This window comes from Patiria miniata, unplaced genomic scaffold, assembly GCF_015706575.1.
Source record: "Patiria miniata isolate m_02_andy unplaced genomic scaffold, ASM1570657v1 HiC_scaffold_27, whole genome shotgun sequence".
Classification (NCBI taxonomy): Eukaryota; Metazoa; Echinodermata; class Asteroidea; order Valvatida; family Asterinidae; genus Patiria; species Patiria miniata.
Window position 1 is genome coordinate 5,001,868 of NW_024037066.1, and position 15,937 is coordinate 5,017,804.

At 41.6% G+C, this 15,937-nt stretch overlaps 3 protein-coding genes across 5 annotated transcripts in view; 2 read left to right on the top strand and 1 right to left on the bottom strand.

Moving 5' to 3' along the window:
• Positions 1-2,468: 2,468 nt before the first annotated feature.
• The window catches only part of LOC119734482 (collagen alpha-1(I) chain-like), a 70,752-nt gene continuing 57,283 nt past the window's right edge, over positions 2,469-15,937 (bottom strand). For all 3 annotated transcript variants that reach the window (XM_038208009.1, XM_038208010.1, XM_038208011.1), the window contains 5 exons: positions 15,699-15,782; positions 14,977-15,109; positions 14,609-14,721; positions 13,785-13,997; positions 2,469-3,794 (listed from right to left, as the gene is read on the bottom strand). In XM_038208009.1, coding sequence (XP_038063937.1) covers positions 3,636-3,794; positions 13,785-13,997; positions 14,609-14,721; positions 14,977-15,109; positions 15,699-15,782 — 702 coding nt within the window. In that variant the 3' untranslated portion in view covers positions 2,469-3,635. The remainder of the gene's footprint in view (positions 3,795-13,784; positions 13,998-14,608; positions 14,722-14,976; positions 15,110-15,698; positions 15,783-15,937) is intronic.
• On the top strand, positions 4,679-7,701 carry LOC119734483. The gene is made up of 2 exons (XM_038208012.1): positions 4,679-4,868; positions 6,089-7,701. The coding sequence occupies exon 2, from the start codon at positions 6,299-6,301 to the stop codon at positions 7,394-7,396; it is 1,098 nt and encodes a 365-aa protein (XP_038063940.1). The 5' UTR covers positions 4,679-4,868; positions 6,089-6,298; the 3' UTR covers positions 7,397-7,701.
• LOC119734484 lies at positions 6,273-12,142 on the top strand. The gene is made up of 2 exons (XM_038208014.1): positions 6,273-6,421; positions 11,243-12,142. Exon 2 carries the CDS (start codon positions 11,416-11,418, stop codon positions 11,848-11,850), a length of 435 nt encoding a protein of 144 aa, XP_038063942.1. The 5' UTR covers positions 6,273-6,421; positions 11,243-11,415; the 3' UTR covers positions 11,851-12,142.

Here is a 15,937-nt window from a genome sequence, read left to right on the forward strand (position 1 = left end):
CTTTTTTTTGGTGGAGAAAAAAAAAATGAGTAGGCTATTTTGGGGAACATTTTTTCATCAATTTTCAACTCGCTATTTCTTGTGCACAGCACATTTGTCCAGTTAAAATCCAGAATTGGTTTAGGCACACCAAGGTATCTTCCCAGCAAATTGTAAGCTAGTTCCTTTTTCAGTAATATTTTTTAAAGATGTAAGGTGTTAACCCTACATTTTAAATTAAAATTGGTCAAGATTTGACTTTTCTGCAAACGGCATAGAAAAATGATGTAATGTTGGAATGAGCAAATTTCAATATTTTTTCCCTCCAAAAGTTTCGGGGGAAGAAAAGATTGAAGGACGAAAAAATTAGCATTTTTTGGTAGCCCTGTGGTCATTGGTGCATCTTAGGTCAGCTGATGAAAAGATACACTCTTTGACACCCATGTGCTATTAAAAACAGAATGACAAAAACAATCCAGAAAGAAAGGTCTCCTTTCTTGCAGAAAAGAAATCTAGACAGAATCATCAAGGGGGAACCACCAACAGATCGAAAATGTACCATGGCATTTATGTATTAGTAAATTATACTCATGACAAACAAACACTGTCTAAATGATGTGGGACAAAAGAATGCGACAGTTAATTGAAATAAACCTGCAAAATATGTGTTCAAAAGTGCATTTTTGTGTATTGTTTGCAACAGCATGTTCATTTCTCTCTAAACAGACAGTAAAGACAAGGACATTTTTTTGGTAAAATCATTCTAATTTAAACGAGAGAACACAAATAATAATAATGCTAATTTGTACAGCTATTGGATAAATACTTCACTGTAACTCTAACCTAAATAAAAAAGCAAAGAAACACTACCAGAAGCTTTCAAGTGATTACAAAAGCAAAAGAAAAGGACAAGAGAGAAGGGGGAAGCAATTTATAGAAACATTAAACGACACCTGTTCTACCCAATTATCTTTGGTAATTCAGATATAACAGTTTCATCGTGGCAAAGCATCCTGCATAAACTGCAACTCCAAAAGATTTACCTAAAAAACCATTGTAAGTTCACAGTGCACATGCTGACTCTACAAGTTATGGTTGTCCTTAATACCAGTAGGAGTCAATGTCGGGAGATATTTTAAAGGCTAATTAACTAATTAATAATCTATGCAGATGATATTCTTTCTAATATAAACACAAAGCACAAACACTGAATGTGGCAAGATGTCGCAAGGCTTAACAAACGCTAACTACATTATTCAGCTGCGGGGGATTCTATATCCCTCTGACACTATCACGTTAAAAACAAAAAAACAAACGACTTTAAAAAAAAAAATCTAAATTAATTATATGGCAAAAACAAGGAGAGTCACAAAAGAGGAAGTTTCTGTTTAACATAGATTTCAAGTAGTTGGCAAGAAATGCAATAGCAGCTTAAAGTCTAGAAATGAAAAAGTAACAATGGCTGTTCTACAAAATTAAAACTTGATGATAATTAAGGCAGAATACATTAACTTTTTCCTCCAGTCCTCCATTTCTCAGCAATAACACTGTAATTCTAAATACACATAAAAATTCATGGTTTTATAAAAATCTAAATCAATAAAATATAATAGCACCATTGAGCAGTTTATAAAATTGGTTCCTTATAGAGTAACTAAAAGGATACAATTACAAAAAAAAATTAAAACAAACCTCAAATATTTAATTCTTTAAAAGCCTGAAAATAGACTTATTCGTTGCTTACCAATAATTTTGTTTAAAGTGGAAACTGTCGACGTTTGCGTAAATAATTAAAATTCAATTTTTTGTGGACTTTTAGTTATTCTTTGTTGAATAAGGGATCAGACCATCATACTTAAAATTTCTCCACATGTGATATTACTAATGTAGCAATATGTGAAATGGCACAAAACATGCAAAGGCATGACATAATATACCACTAGGTTTAATAGTAAACCTGCCAAAAGTTAGGCTTGGTTTCTTCCAAGTCTTATCTTTTGTCTTTTTTTTTACTGAAAAGTGTTTGAGAGAGTATATTCTTCCATTTTTTTTTCTTGTAATGGACAATAGCACTCCTTTTTTCTTTTAATAAATTATTGGCAATTTGTTTTATTTTGTAAGAGAAATTTTTTTTAAAAAGAAATACAATTACTACTCTATGTTGGACGAAGTTTTAAGCTCCCACTTTCACAACTGTACTTTGTTTTCTACATTTGGTTTTCTACAAACGATTCCGTGCTTATCCAGCCTGTATAATGCAGCATGTTATTAGCCAATGAGGTAGAAAGATCTAATGGGCCTTATTCACGAGTTGGCCATTTTTGTCGAGTTCCCTGAATGTATTTCATTAATTGTTTAACTGTGTAATGGGATGGCGCCAGACTATCTATGCAGGCACAATGCAGCCTTATTTTACTGTCATTTTTTTTTTAAATATGGCTTTAAACATTAGGGAATGTTTTATTACAAATTTTGAATTATTCATTGAAGCAGACTGGAATTTATAAAAAATGAAGTAGCTTTCATTTCTCTTCGCAAGTTCCAAAAATTAAGATTTTACCCAACTTTTAATTCAATATGGCCGACTCGTGAATAAGGCCCATCCACTCACATAATATCAAAAACGCACTTGCCTGCTGCCTTATTCACGCTCTGCTAGTTTTTGTTTTGGATAAATGTTCAATCTGCTTTAGCGTTTTTAATTATAAAATTTTTTATGATTTTGATAGAGATTTAAGGCGCAATTTCAGCAAGTTCCCATTAAAAGCAAAAACTATATGAACAGATCGATTGCATAGCAGACATCTTGGGGGTGTGTGCTTTTGTTCACGTGGACAGAACTCTTGTGAATTCATTGTTAACATAACAAAACACACATCAAAGATGGCGGGTTAGTGCAATCAGTCTATTAGCATTTGGATAATCATATGCCAAAACTGAACATTTTTCTCCTTATTCGCATGCGATAGTCTGGTTTGTAAATTTGTTAGCACACATCGTTACAATACATATTTGCTCTCACCGTTGTGCAAGGATGAAGCATTTTAAAACGAGAACGAAAGTTAAGTTGACATATAACAAAAAAATAGTACATCGTTAAAACAAAAAGGTAATAACAAAATCACACAATACGGTACTGAAGCATAAAACGGATGTTTTTGTTTTGATCCAGAAAGCTGACAAGTAGTTATACTCAGCAGTGTATTTTTCACCGAGATACTACACTGATCTCTAATGGTTTGAAATGTTGCACAAGAATAATACAAAATGGCAAAATGATGTTCACCACATAATTGCTGGAAATTTGGGAGAGATGGGTTAAGGATTTCTTCACATTTCACACAAAAGCAAAAACAGGAAGTAAATTTAATGCCAAATTTACCAACGTCCCAATTCAGGTTTGCGTCCGCTTGTCATGCCAAATTCAAATCGATCTTTTCAAGTCAGTATTTCAGCATGCATCGTGTAGATGAATGCATCTGCGTCCCAACTGAACGACCCAGTAGTTTCGAGCAACTGGGATGAAGCTGATACAACTCTATGAATTTCATTACCAAAAGATCATTTTTGTGAACTATACAAAAGTACCTTAATTACTCAAAACCAAAAACAGAATAAAAAAAAACTCGTAAGAAACCTAAAAAAAACTTAACTTTTTAGTCGAAACAGAGATTACCTGCATCAATTTTGTAGTCCGTCACACCGATCTCCGTTCTGTGGACTTGTGGATTGACAATAACCTCCACGATCGGCAGCAGTTGCATGTTTTGGGTTCTGAAGCCGAAGATGGATCGCTTCCACCGCATCTCTGGATTCTGTGACGAAATTAGGAACAGTTGAGCATGGAGATGAAGGCAACAATTGAGCATGGAGATGATAGGAACAGGAGATGATAGCATTTTGTGACAAGCTGATGTTCTTCTTCTTCCTATTATTATTATTTTGTTCGGGGGGGGGGGGGATTTAGAACTGCAACTCTCTTGTTGCCCCAAGTGCTCGTACTCATGGTATTGTACTTGTACTCATACTCTTACTCACAAGAAAAAAATTACCAGTACTTGTACTTGCACTTGTGGTAAAGTACTTGTACTCGTAATCATGAAAATGTTCTCTTCTGGGATTTTTTTTTAGAGATATACCCAGAAAAAGAATCCATTTGATATTGTTTGGCAGGCTTTTGCATATGTGACCGGCTCCACAAATAAGGGTATTATGTCGCAAAAAAAAAAGTGAAATTGAGTTATATACATGGTTGGAAAGCCCACAATGTAAGCTTTCATTTCGTATATAATTGAGCTCCATAGCCCATCCCATTCTGGAGATATGACATATTTGCATATTCATTACTTCCTTGGAGTTCAAATTACACAACTGAGAAAACAGGCTTTGAAATAGCTGGCTATGCTGTAGAACAACAGAACGATGCACACAAAATGGTTGTTTTTCCCACTTTGTTCATCAAAATCAACATTTCTGTGAATGAAACCTGAAACTGTAGGTATTAAAAAAATCATTCATGACAAAAAATGAAAATCAAATTTTGACAAAATTTTCACCCTCTCAATGTTGAGCGAGCCATTACACAATAATGCTCAGTGCGACTTAATCCCTTTTTTTGTGGAGCCGGTCACATATGTTTAATACCTAGTCTGTCAACAAATGTGCTAGAACTCATGGAAAAGTACTCATACTCGTGTGACAGCTCATTTACATATCTCTCCTGCGCAGCGCCCTCGCTTGACCCTTAAGGTAAAGCTCTCACTTAGCCAATTGTCTTGAGTGAGTCATTCCACCACTAGCACTGGTACTGTAAACACCACACAGTGTCCTGCCACTTCTACACATGTTCTTAGTTAATGCCTCAAGATTTTGTGGATGACTCGACTGGGGTAAGAATTCATTTATATTGTTTTAATAGTTGTTCTTATTGCTGAAGTTCCTAAGTTTCTTTTTATTGAGACTTTGTGAACACTTTTTGATTAATTCTGAAGTTAGCTTGAGTATTCTTAAACTTTACTCTGATTACTGAATTTAAAGTGGATTCATTCTTTGATGGTCTTTAGGAAGCCCAGATGCACTGTGTTGTTGTATTTATTATTGCATATTTAGGAAAGATCATCCTTTTGATGACCTTCTGTGTTTAGAGATATAATCTATTTCCATGGATTTGAAGGATTTAGATTTCCCTAACTTTGATTATGTGTACATGTATATCCACTTTATTTCTTGTTCACATTTAGTTATTTTCTTGAGTACACAAAGTTCAAGAATAGATTTCCTTATTTTACTATATATTCCTCATCATCTATTTTCCACTTTTTTATGAACATATTCTTAGATTTATACTTTAGTGTATAAATTCATAGTTCCTTTGTCCTGTGTAGATGTCCATAGTGCAGTGTAGTATAGCCACTGTTTAGACCCTTAATCCCCTAAGTTGCTGCATACATAATGAGGTGCACTCAGTTTCTTGGAAGGCACCATACCTTAGTACAGGGAGGCAGGAAGTCTGCCAAGTATGTTTATTACCCTGCAGAGATTTCTTTTGTTCAGTGTTTATTGGAGCGTGTGACCTAAGATACCAGTAGTGTCTTATTAGACTGGCACACTAGTCCTTAAGTTTATGTGATGCAGAATATATTACTCATATTTCTCTTTTTACACTTAATTAAGCATGCCATCTGCATATTTGTTTAGCATTTATTTAGTTATGTTATTTCTCCATAGTCCTTTTTTGTGATATTAATTCATTTTTCCTAAGTTAGTTTCTTTATGGATCCTTAGGTTATAATGATGAGTGGACTGATTTAAGTCTATGGTTTGCTGAGTCCATAGTCATATATATTTAGAGGTCACTGCACATTTGCTTTAGTTATTTCCTATTTTGTCTTTGCAAGTTAAAGCATTCACATGCCTTGTATTAATTCATTTTGGAATTTAACTTGACTTTACGGTTAGAAGCAAATTGTGTTATCGAGTTCGATTTATCTCTTTTGATTGCATTAGATTCTCTGAGGATTATTATTGTTCTTTTTATAATTTACTTTGCTGGATTGGAATTTCCTAAAGCATTGTATTTATATGGAATTTCTATTTTGTATCTTTTCAGGGTTTGTTTTGTTTGTGTAAGATGCAGTTCACCATTAAATGAACCAGTCACAGTAAATGTACACCATCCTTGTCGTGTCACATTTCCCAGTGTCACATTTGGCGTCGTAGACAGGATGGTGTACTAATACTGCATCTACCCCCAGTCGAGGATGAGGCGAAACTAACGGCAGACAACTGACCCCGAGACGAGCTGCTACAGTTATCAAGAATGGAGGGAATGGAGCAACTGCGGGCCGAGCTTGAGGCGATGAAGGTAGCTCTTCAGGCGGAGAAGGAGGAGCGTGAGAAAGCCACAGCAGGCGTCAGCTCCACTACCCCACCAGCGAAGCAAATATACGTAGCGGCAGGGAGACGGCTGGACCGCTTCAGGGGAAAGCCAGAGAAACCGAGTGATCCATCTGTCCAAGAGTGGGTCAGTGACGTCAAAGGTCAGTTGACTGCACGACAGATCGGAGGGGAGGACGGTGCTGCGTTTATCATCGACCATCTTGCCGGCAGAGCTAGGCAAGAAATCCTTGGCAGAGGTGACACCGTAAAGAGTCCAGAGGAAATCTACCGTGTACTGCTGAAAGTCTTTGGTGATGGTGAGACGCTTCCCCAGATCCAGCAAAAGTTTTTCTCCTTCCGACAAGGCCAAGGAGAAGATCTACTGAGTTTCTCCCTCGAGCTCATGGAATTGTTTAATTCCATGGCTCGCCTGGATGTCTCCTTCAATGCTACAAGAGATAAAACGCTGAAGGGAAGACTAGCCGAGGCAGTTTATGATGAGGGTCTACGGAGAGAACTGCGGCGCATGAACATCGATTCGCCAGAGCTGAGTTTCTTCGATGCCAGAGACCGTGCCATCGAGTGGCTTGGCACCAGCCGTGTCAAAACCCAGAAGGCAGTAGCAGTACAGGAGGTCAAGGCTGAAGACGGGGCACATGGCATGAAGGCACTTCTTGAGAGGCAGGGTGAACAACTGCAGCGGCAACAGCAGCAGATTGAGGCACTCTTACAGGCCATGCAACGACCTGCTCGCCGTTGGAGTCAGGGTCCTAGACGTTGCTACAATTGCCAGTCCACAGGTCATCTCAAACGAGACTGTCCCCATGCCCCGTCATCCCCGTCGTCAGGAGGAACGAGTCAGGGTACCAGGGATCCCCAGCAGTTTGTCCCCCAGCAGTCTATGGCACAGCACTTTGTCCCCCAGCAGTCCACGGCCCAACAGTTCGTTCCTCAGCAGTCCCCAGTACAGCAGTTTGTCCCCCAGCAGTCCCCAGCACAGCAGTTTGTCCCCCAGAAGCCTGGCCCTCAGTTAAACTAGAACGGCCTGTCATTGAGAGCCACACGGCAGGCCCACAAGAATCAACTAATAGCGGCTCAATCTACAGAAAAGTGGTAGGGCAGTGTCCAGAATCTGTCGTCCAGCTTGGTGCATCAAGGGTGCGTTGTCTACTTGACACAGGAGCGCAAGTTTCAACGATTACTGAATCTTTCTTCAGAGAACACTTTCCTGAGACAGAATTAGTAGATGTGACTGCGTTCATCAGCATCTCCGGTGCTCAAGGTCTGGCCATTCCCTACCTCGGCTATGTTGAATTGCCACTAACAGTGCTGGGCCACTCTTTCATCAACATGGGTTTTCTGGTGGTCAAGGACCCTACAGGCACATCAATTGCAGAGAGGAAGAAGAGAGTACCAGGAGTGATTGGGTCAAACATCTTCAGGGACATCCGAGAGAAGTTACGGCAAGATGCAAGCGGCCAAAACTACCTGGAGGTTTTGCACAGACGAAGTGACGGACCTGAATGGGCTCATGTACTCGCTCTCTATGAGGAAGTGCGAAGTGGCACTGTACATCAGCCAGATATTGCAGGTAAAGTCCGAACAGTGGGTTCCAAGCCCATCCTAGTCCCCGCCAACTCTCTCCTTCTGATGGAATGTTCAGTGAAACCTGCTGCAACTGATGTGACTTACGAGGCCATAATAGAACAGCTGGATGTAGATGTGACCCACATACCAAATGGGTTAGCTGTAGCTCCTACACTAGTCTCCGTCGACAGCAGTGGTAGAATACCGGTTCAAGTTGCTAACTTTACGAATGATGACCTCTATTTACCCCCGAGAACCCCAGTAGCCACAGTGAGCAGTGCGGTCGCCGAACAGCACAGCAGAGCTTTTGAAGCAACTTGGCAGGAAATGCAGGCAGGTGAAGTTAAAAACGACTGCGCTGATGAAGCCAGGAGCCTGATGTCAAGGATGAAAATCGGTACTGGGCTAAGTGACGATCAGCAACATCAACTCCACCAACTAATTTCCAGCCATGCCAGCACATTTAGCAAAGATGAAGACGACATCGGACTCTGTGACAAAATACCTCATGCTATCAACACTACTGACGATGTTCCAGTTCGAGTACCTCACCGGCGCATACCACCTCACCAATGGGCTGAAGTTCGAGAATACCTGCAGAAATCTCTCGAAAGGGGCGTGATCAGAGAGTCATCCAGTCCGTATGCTTCACCGATCGTACTCGTGAGGAAGCGAGATGGAAAGCTGAGGCTTTGTGTTGATTACAGGGCCCTGAATGCCAAGACTCACAGAGATGCCTATCCACTTCCCCGCATCGACGAAGCCCTCGATGCACTTGGTGGAGCAAAGTTCTTTTGCAGCCTGGATCTCGCCCATGGGTTCCATCAAATTCCCGTTGCTGCAAAAGATGTTGAGAAGACAGCATTCCGAGTAGGGACTGGAGGTCTGTACGAGTTCACCCGTATGCCCTTCGGCCTCTGCAATGCGCCAGCCACATTCATGCGCTTGATGGACAAAGCATTCGGTGACAAAAACTTCCAGTCTCTCATCGTCTACTTAGATGACATCTTAGTCTTTGGACGTACCTTCGAGGAGACGCTTGAACGACTACGGTTAGTGCTGGACCGCCTCACTGAATTTGGCTTGAAGGTTAAACCAGAGAAGTGCAACCTGTTCACGGAACAACTGAAGTACTTGGGCCATTCCATATCTGATGGAGGGATATCTCCAGATCCTGAGAAGATAAGCGCGGTGAGAGAATGGAAGAAGCCAGCCACAGAACGTGAACTCCGCGGGTTTCTTGGTCTAGCTGGGTACTACCGCCGTTTTGTACCAGGCTTTGCTAAAGTCGCGGCTCCACTCCACACACTCTTAGGAGGAACAGGGAAGAAGAAACACAGAAAGGTCAGTCCCATCAAACCCATATCAGATGCATGGGATGAGTCTTGTGACAAGTCTTTCACTGACTTGAAGCAACTTCTGACGTCTGCTCCCCTCCTAGGCTACCCTGATTTCTCTCGTCAATTCATCCTGGAGGTTGATGCTAGCTACCAAGGTCTGGGTGCAGTTTTGTCCCAACAACAAGAGCAAGGTTTGGTAGTCCTGGGTTATGCCAGTAGAGGCTTGAGAGAGAATGAAAGGAACATGCAGAACTACAGCAGCATGAAGCTTGAACTGTTAGCATTGCGTTGGGCAATCACTGTGAAGTTCAGGGACATCCTTCTCGGTGCAAACTTTGTCGTTTACACCGATAATAACCCCCTCAGCTATCTTCAGACGAACACGAAGTTGGGAGCAACAGAGACCAGATGGGCTGGAGAGTTGGAACAGTTCCAGTTCACAATCAAATATAGGTCAGGAAGGAGTAACCGTAATGCCGATGCCCTCAGCAGGAAGACCACTCACAGTGAAGATCTGCAAACTGCCCACTCTGAAGAGATGTCCACTGAAGAGACCATTTCTTCATCTTATGCTTCCACTCCCATCCCCTCCACAGTTGTTTCGCAAGTAAGAGGCACCCTGGTTGAAGCTGGACTAAATGAACTCCGCATCAGACCAGATGTGACAGCACCTGCTGCGATGTCAACCCTTCCCTCCATCTCTACCGAAGACATGGCTACACTACAACGGAACGACAAACACCTAGGCAGATTGTGGACTTACTGGGAGAGTGGACGACAACCACACATCAGTAAGCTCATGAAGGAGGACAAGCCAACGCGGAAATTGCTGAAGTTCTGGAACCACCTGGAGGCCAGAGACAACATTCTCTACAAGAAAAGAAAAGAAGCGAGTGGCGAGATCAGTCAACTTCTACTTCCTCAAGTTCTACGAGAGCAGTTGTTAGCCGCAGTCCATGATCAGGTTGGACATCAAGGAGTAGAAAGGACCCTTGCACTCGCCCGTTGCAGATGTTTCTGGCCAGGGATGATACACGACATCGAAGAGTACTGCCGGAATTGTCAGAGGTGTATGTTGGCTAAAGCTGGGAAGAAGCTCCATCCTACCATGGGTTCCTTAATCGCCAAAAGACCCCTTGAAGTTCTCGCCATAGACTTCACCGTCCTGGAGCCTGGCACAAACAATGTGGAAAACGTGCTGGTTCTCACCGATGTCTTTACAAAGTTTACACAAGCCATACCATGCAAGGACCAAAAGGCAAGAACGGTGGCTCGATGCTTAGTGAGAGACTGGTTCGTCCGTTTTGGTGTGCCTCGCAGACTTCACAGTGACCAGGGCAGGAACTTCGAAAGCAAAGTCATCCGGGAACTCTGTGAGATGTACAGTGTCACCAAGAGCCGAACGACGCCTTACCACCCCGAAGGAAATGGGCAGTGCGAGCGTTTTAATCGTACCATGCACGATCGCTTACGCACGCTGCCCCCAGACCAGAAGCGCAGATGGCCAGAACATCTCCCAGAGCTGATCTACGCATACAACGCGACACCCCACTCCTCAACAGGTTACTCCCCCTACTATCTCTTCTTCGGCCGGGAACCGAGATTACCCGTAGACCACCTTCTTGGGTTCGGAAGAGAGGAAGAGGACGATCCTGAGCTTGACCAGTGGATAGCGGACCATCATGTGCGAATGCAGCAAGCATTTCAGAAAGCTGCAGGCACAACAGAGAAGGAGGCTCTCAGAAGACGGCAACGCCACAATGAGGCAGCGAGAGATGAGGATCTCCATGTTGGAGCAAGGGTCTTTCTTCGAAACCGTTCCGTCAAGGGGAGAAACAAGATCCAAGATGTGTGGGACAACCGACCTCACAAAGTTGTGGGGAGGCCGAACCCAACCGGCCACGTCTACATCGTTACTCCGCTTGACGGAGAGGGAAAGGAGAAGACCCTGAATCGAAAGGACCTCCTAGACAGCAGAGCCTTGGTGCTGGATGAGGATGAACCTCCAGCTACTGGATGTCGTCATCAAGATGACCCAGTTTTGCCAGCGCACACTGACGAAGATGAGGAGGCAGAAGAGGAGGCAGATGAGGTGGTCATCATATTGGAGACAGAAGGTGAGACTCCAGCGATGCCAACAGGTCAACCAGAGCCAGAGAGTGCACCTGCTGCTTTTCACAAAGCAGGGGAGCACCAGCCCGAGGACCAAGCCTCTCAATCTTCAGATGTGCAAGATCCGGAGAGAGCACCCGCTGCTTTACACAAAGCAGGGGAGCACCACCCTGACAATCTAGCCCCGCAACCCCCATCAGAAGTGGAAGATTCTTCACCGGAACCCACTACAGAGGAGGAGGTCCCACTTGCCAAAGCGGAGCAGTTGCGCCACACCAGCCGTGCTGGAGCGGGACAACACTCCAATCCCCATCACCTCCCGAAGTCCGTCATCCAGTCGGAGACTCCAGCAATGCCTGTCCCTGCACCTGCGATAGACCCACGTGTACTAGCAGACATCAGCCGAACGCAGCTGCTGTTGGCGCAGATGTTGGCCGGAGTCCAGCCAAGATGATTTTTTTTTTTGTAAATAGTTAATTGTACTTTGTTTTTTTGTATTAATCTTTTATCTGTTTAGGTTGTCGGGACGCCAACCTTAGAGCAGGGGAGTATGTGACAGCTCATTTACATATCTCTCCTGCGCAGCGCCCTCGCTTGACCCTTAAGGTAAAGCTCTCACTTAGCCAATTGTCTTGAGTGAGTCATTCCACCACTAGCACTGGTACTGTAAACACCACACAGTGTCCTGCCACTTCTACACATGTTCTTAGTTAATGCCTCAAGATTTTGTGGATGACTCGACTGGGGTAAGAATTCATTTATATTGTTTTAATAGTTGTTCTTATTGCTGAAGTTCCTAAGTTTCTTTTTATTGAGACTTTGTGAACACTTTTTGATTAATTCTGAAGTTAGCTTGAGTATTCTTAAACTTTACTCTGATTACTGAATTTAAAGTGGATTCATTCTTTGATGGTCTTTAGGAAGCCCAGATGCACTGTGTTGTTGTATTTATTATTGCATATTTAGGAAAGATCATCCTTTTGATGACCTTCTGTGTTTAGAGATATAATCTATTTCCATGGATTTGAAGGATTTAGATTTCCCTAACTTTGATTATGTGTACATGTATATCCACTTTATTTCTTGTTCACATTTAGTTATTTTCTTGAGTACACAAAGTTCAAGAATAGATTTCCTTATTTTACTATATATTCCTCATCATCTATTTTCCACTTTTTTATGAACATATTCTTAGATTTATACTTTAGTGTATAAATTCATAGTTCCTTTGTCCTGTGTAGATGTCCATAGTGCAGTGTAGTATAGCCACTGTTTAGACCCTTAATCCCCTAAGTTGCTGCATATATAATGAGGTGCACTCAGTTTCTTGGAAGGCACCATACCTTAGTACAGGGAGGCAGGAAGTCTGCCAAGTATGTTTATTACCCTGCAGAGATTTCTTTTGTTCAGTGTTTATTGGAGCGTGTGACCTAAGATACCAGTAGTGTCTTATTAGACTGGCACACTAGTCCTTAAGTTTATGTGATGCAGAATATATTACTCATATTTCTCTTTTTACACTTAATTAAGCATGCCATCTGCATATTTGTTTAGCATTTATTTAGTTATGTTATTTCTCCATAGTCCTTTTTTGTGATATTAATTCATTTTTCCTAAGTTAGTTTCTTTATGGATCCTTAGGTTATAATGATGAGTGGACTGATTTAAGTCTATGGTTTGCTGAGTCCATAGTCATATATATTTAGAGGTCACTGCACATTTGCTTTAGTTATTTCCTATTTTGTCTTTGCAAGTTAAAGCATTCACATGCCTTGTATTAATTCATTTTGGAATTTAACTTGACTTTACGGTTAGAAGCAAATTGTGTTATCGAGTTCGATTTATCTCTTTTGATTGCATTAGATTCTCTGAGGATTATTATTGTTCTTTTTATAATTTACTTTGCTGGATTGGAATTTCCTAAAGCATTGTATTTATATGGAATTTCTATTTTGTATCTTTTCAGGGTTTGTTTTGTTTGTGTAAGATGCAGTTCACCATTAAATGAACCAGTCACAGTAAATGTACACCATCCTTGTCGTGTCACATTTCCCAGTGTCACACTCGTAATAGTGAGAATGCACTAGTACTCGTACTCATGAAAATAAACTTGTACTTGTACTCATGTAAACAAAATTGCCTGGTACTCGTTATCCTGGCAAAGAATTTGAACTCATTCTCATGGAAATGTAGTCGTACTCGTACGAATGAAAATGTACTCATACTTCTACTGATACTCATGAAAATGTAGTCATACTCGTACTCATACGCATGAAAATGTACTCTTTCTCATGAAAATGTACTCGTTCTCATATCACCCATGGCAAGGGACTCATACCCATACTCATGGCACAGTATTTGTAATTGCACTATTTTGTCCATACCCACCTTGCATCCATCCTTGATGACGATGGGTTCGTGCTCCCCACCACGCTGGAAGACCACACCGTTCCAACCCACAAAGCTGATACTGTTGGCCAGGTCATTGCTTGGGGATTCCCAAACGGAGACGTTGAAACAGTGGATGGTGATCTCCTGACTAGCCTCAGAGCTCAGGAGGTGCAGGAACTTGAGCTGGGGTAGGGTCAGGCCGTACTCCAGCTATGCACGAGAAAAAAATGAACTACAATGTTTGTTTTAAGTTCTAAAAGCAGATGATTCCTCATCTTGTAGCAAATGCTGGTGCCTTTTTTTAAACTTGAGATTTTTAAAACAAAACATTGAAAGCAATACTCATAAGAAACACATTGTTGGAGTCAGGTTGGCGTAATGGTAGCTCTGGAAAACTGAGTTCTAATTTTTTTTGGAAATTCAACAAAACAGCTGGGGGAAATGTACATTTTTGAAATAGAATGTACAAATTGTAACATGTTGAATTCAGTCAGGAATTTGCCTTTATGCCCCCCTCCCACATATCACAACCGATCAAGATACAACTCACCCTACACAAGGTACTAGTCATTCATGAAACACAGGACAGACTTCAAACAAAATCAAAACAAAACAAAAACAAGACTTTTACTCCCAAAGTGCCTTTGCAGAGTTTCATAAAAATAATTGCCTTTACAAAATCAGATGGGCTGGAGTGCATCATGGTCTGGTTTCTCTCAAACAATTCAAGCTTCTATTGTAGTATCGTGATATTTACTCTCCATGGGTCTATCCTTACAACTAGAGGTAGAGTAAATACATCAACGAGAGTCTTGACTTACCATTGATGAATCTGGAGGGATGAGGCAAGACTTAGCTCCTAGCTCTGTGTACTCACAGTGCACCTCGAAGGCATCGGAGGAGCAACCCATGTCTGGATCAATCCAGAACAGACCTGCAAACGTTAGAGTTGAAGAAAAATTCAGACGGGAGTCTAGAATCACTCAAAGGAGGATCATTTGTTCATCAGCCCATGAGACTTGTTTTCGGCAACAGCTCAAGACCAGCACAAGCTGGTCTTTATCCTCATCATCCATTCATACTCCTGGTTAGAGACAGGCAATTGTAGTAAAGTGTCTTGCCCAAGAACACAAGCCCACACTGTAACCAGTTCCACATTCAGTCTGATATCTCTTGATGCATTCCTTACCTTCGCTGATATCTTCATGGCAGCCTATGAGGTCCCTACATGTCCTGCACGGCATGTCTTTAGTACCCAGGGGATGTTTGATATCATCAATGTACTTGACTAAGTATTTCATCATGTAGAAAACGTCTAGATCCTGTAAGCAGAAAACAGACACAAATGAATGGCTTACCAACTACATGATCATTAGTTTCAATAATCAAGGGCCAACCAAATCTTCTGAGAGAATTTGTATCTGGCACACCTTGCATATTGCCAAGACTTTTTTTGGCACAGTCAGTTATGAACGGTTGATCTTTGTCTGTAGCCACTAACAACGATGTACGAAGATCTTTGCCTTTTATTTGCTACTGAATCTATTGTGTTGCTTATTTGGTGTTAAATTCCTACTTCACAGGGATATCTTTAGACCAATTTGAATGGGGGGTGTGACAACAATAGACCATCTATCCTAGAAGGTAGCAAAGAATTGTTTCTGGTCATCTGACCGCTGTTAAATCAAAGGGTGAGGGGGGGTGGACACCATCTGACTATGGGGGCTGCTGATCAAAGTGGACAACCTCGGACACTATCGGACAGTAGGTGCACTATTCGTTGTGCCGTATTTGCCAACAAAAACGATTAATGGGGGGGGGGGTGCCACCCTCCTACATCCTGCCCCTCCTGACACAGGTGCAAAGTCCACGTGGCAAAGAGGCACACTTCAGATGTACATTCACACTTACCCCTACTTCTTTTTTCCTTGGAATGCTGAAGAAGTGATGTATAAGAGTGTGGATGCTCTCGGCATCGTTTACTGGAAACATTTTCTAGAATAAGATAAGAGTTAAATTTCAAACTTATTATTTTATATTTGCATACTTATAATGCATACCCTGAATTTCTTAATAATACTCTTCACGAGAAAATGACCATAGTAAAAAAAATGCCAAAAAAAACCTAGAAATACTGGTGGTACCTCTCA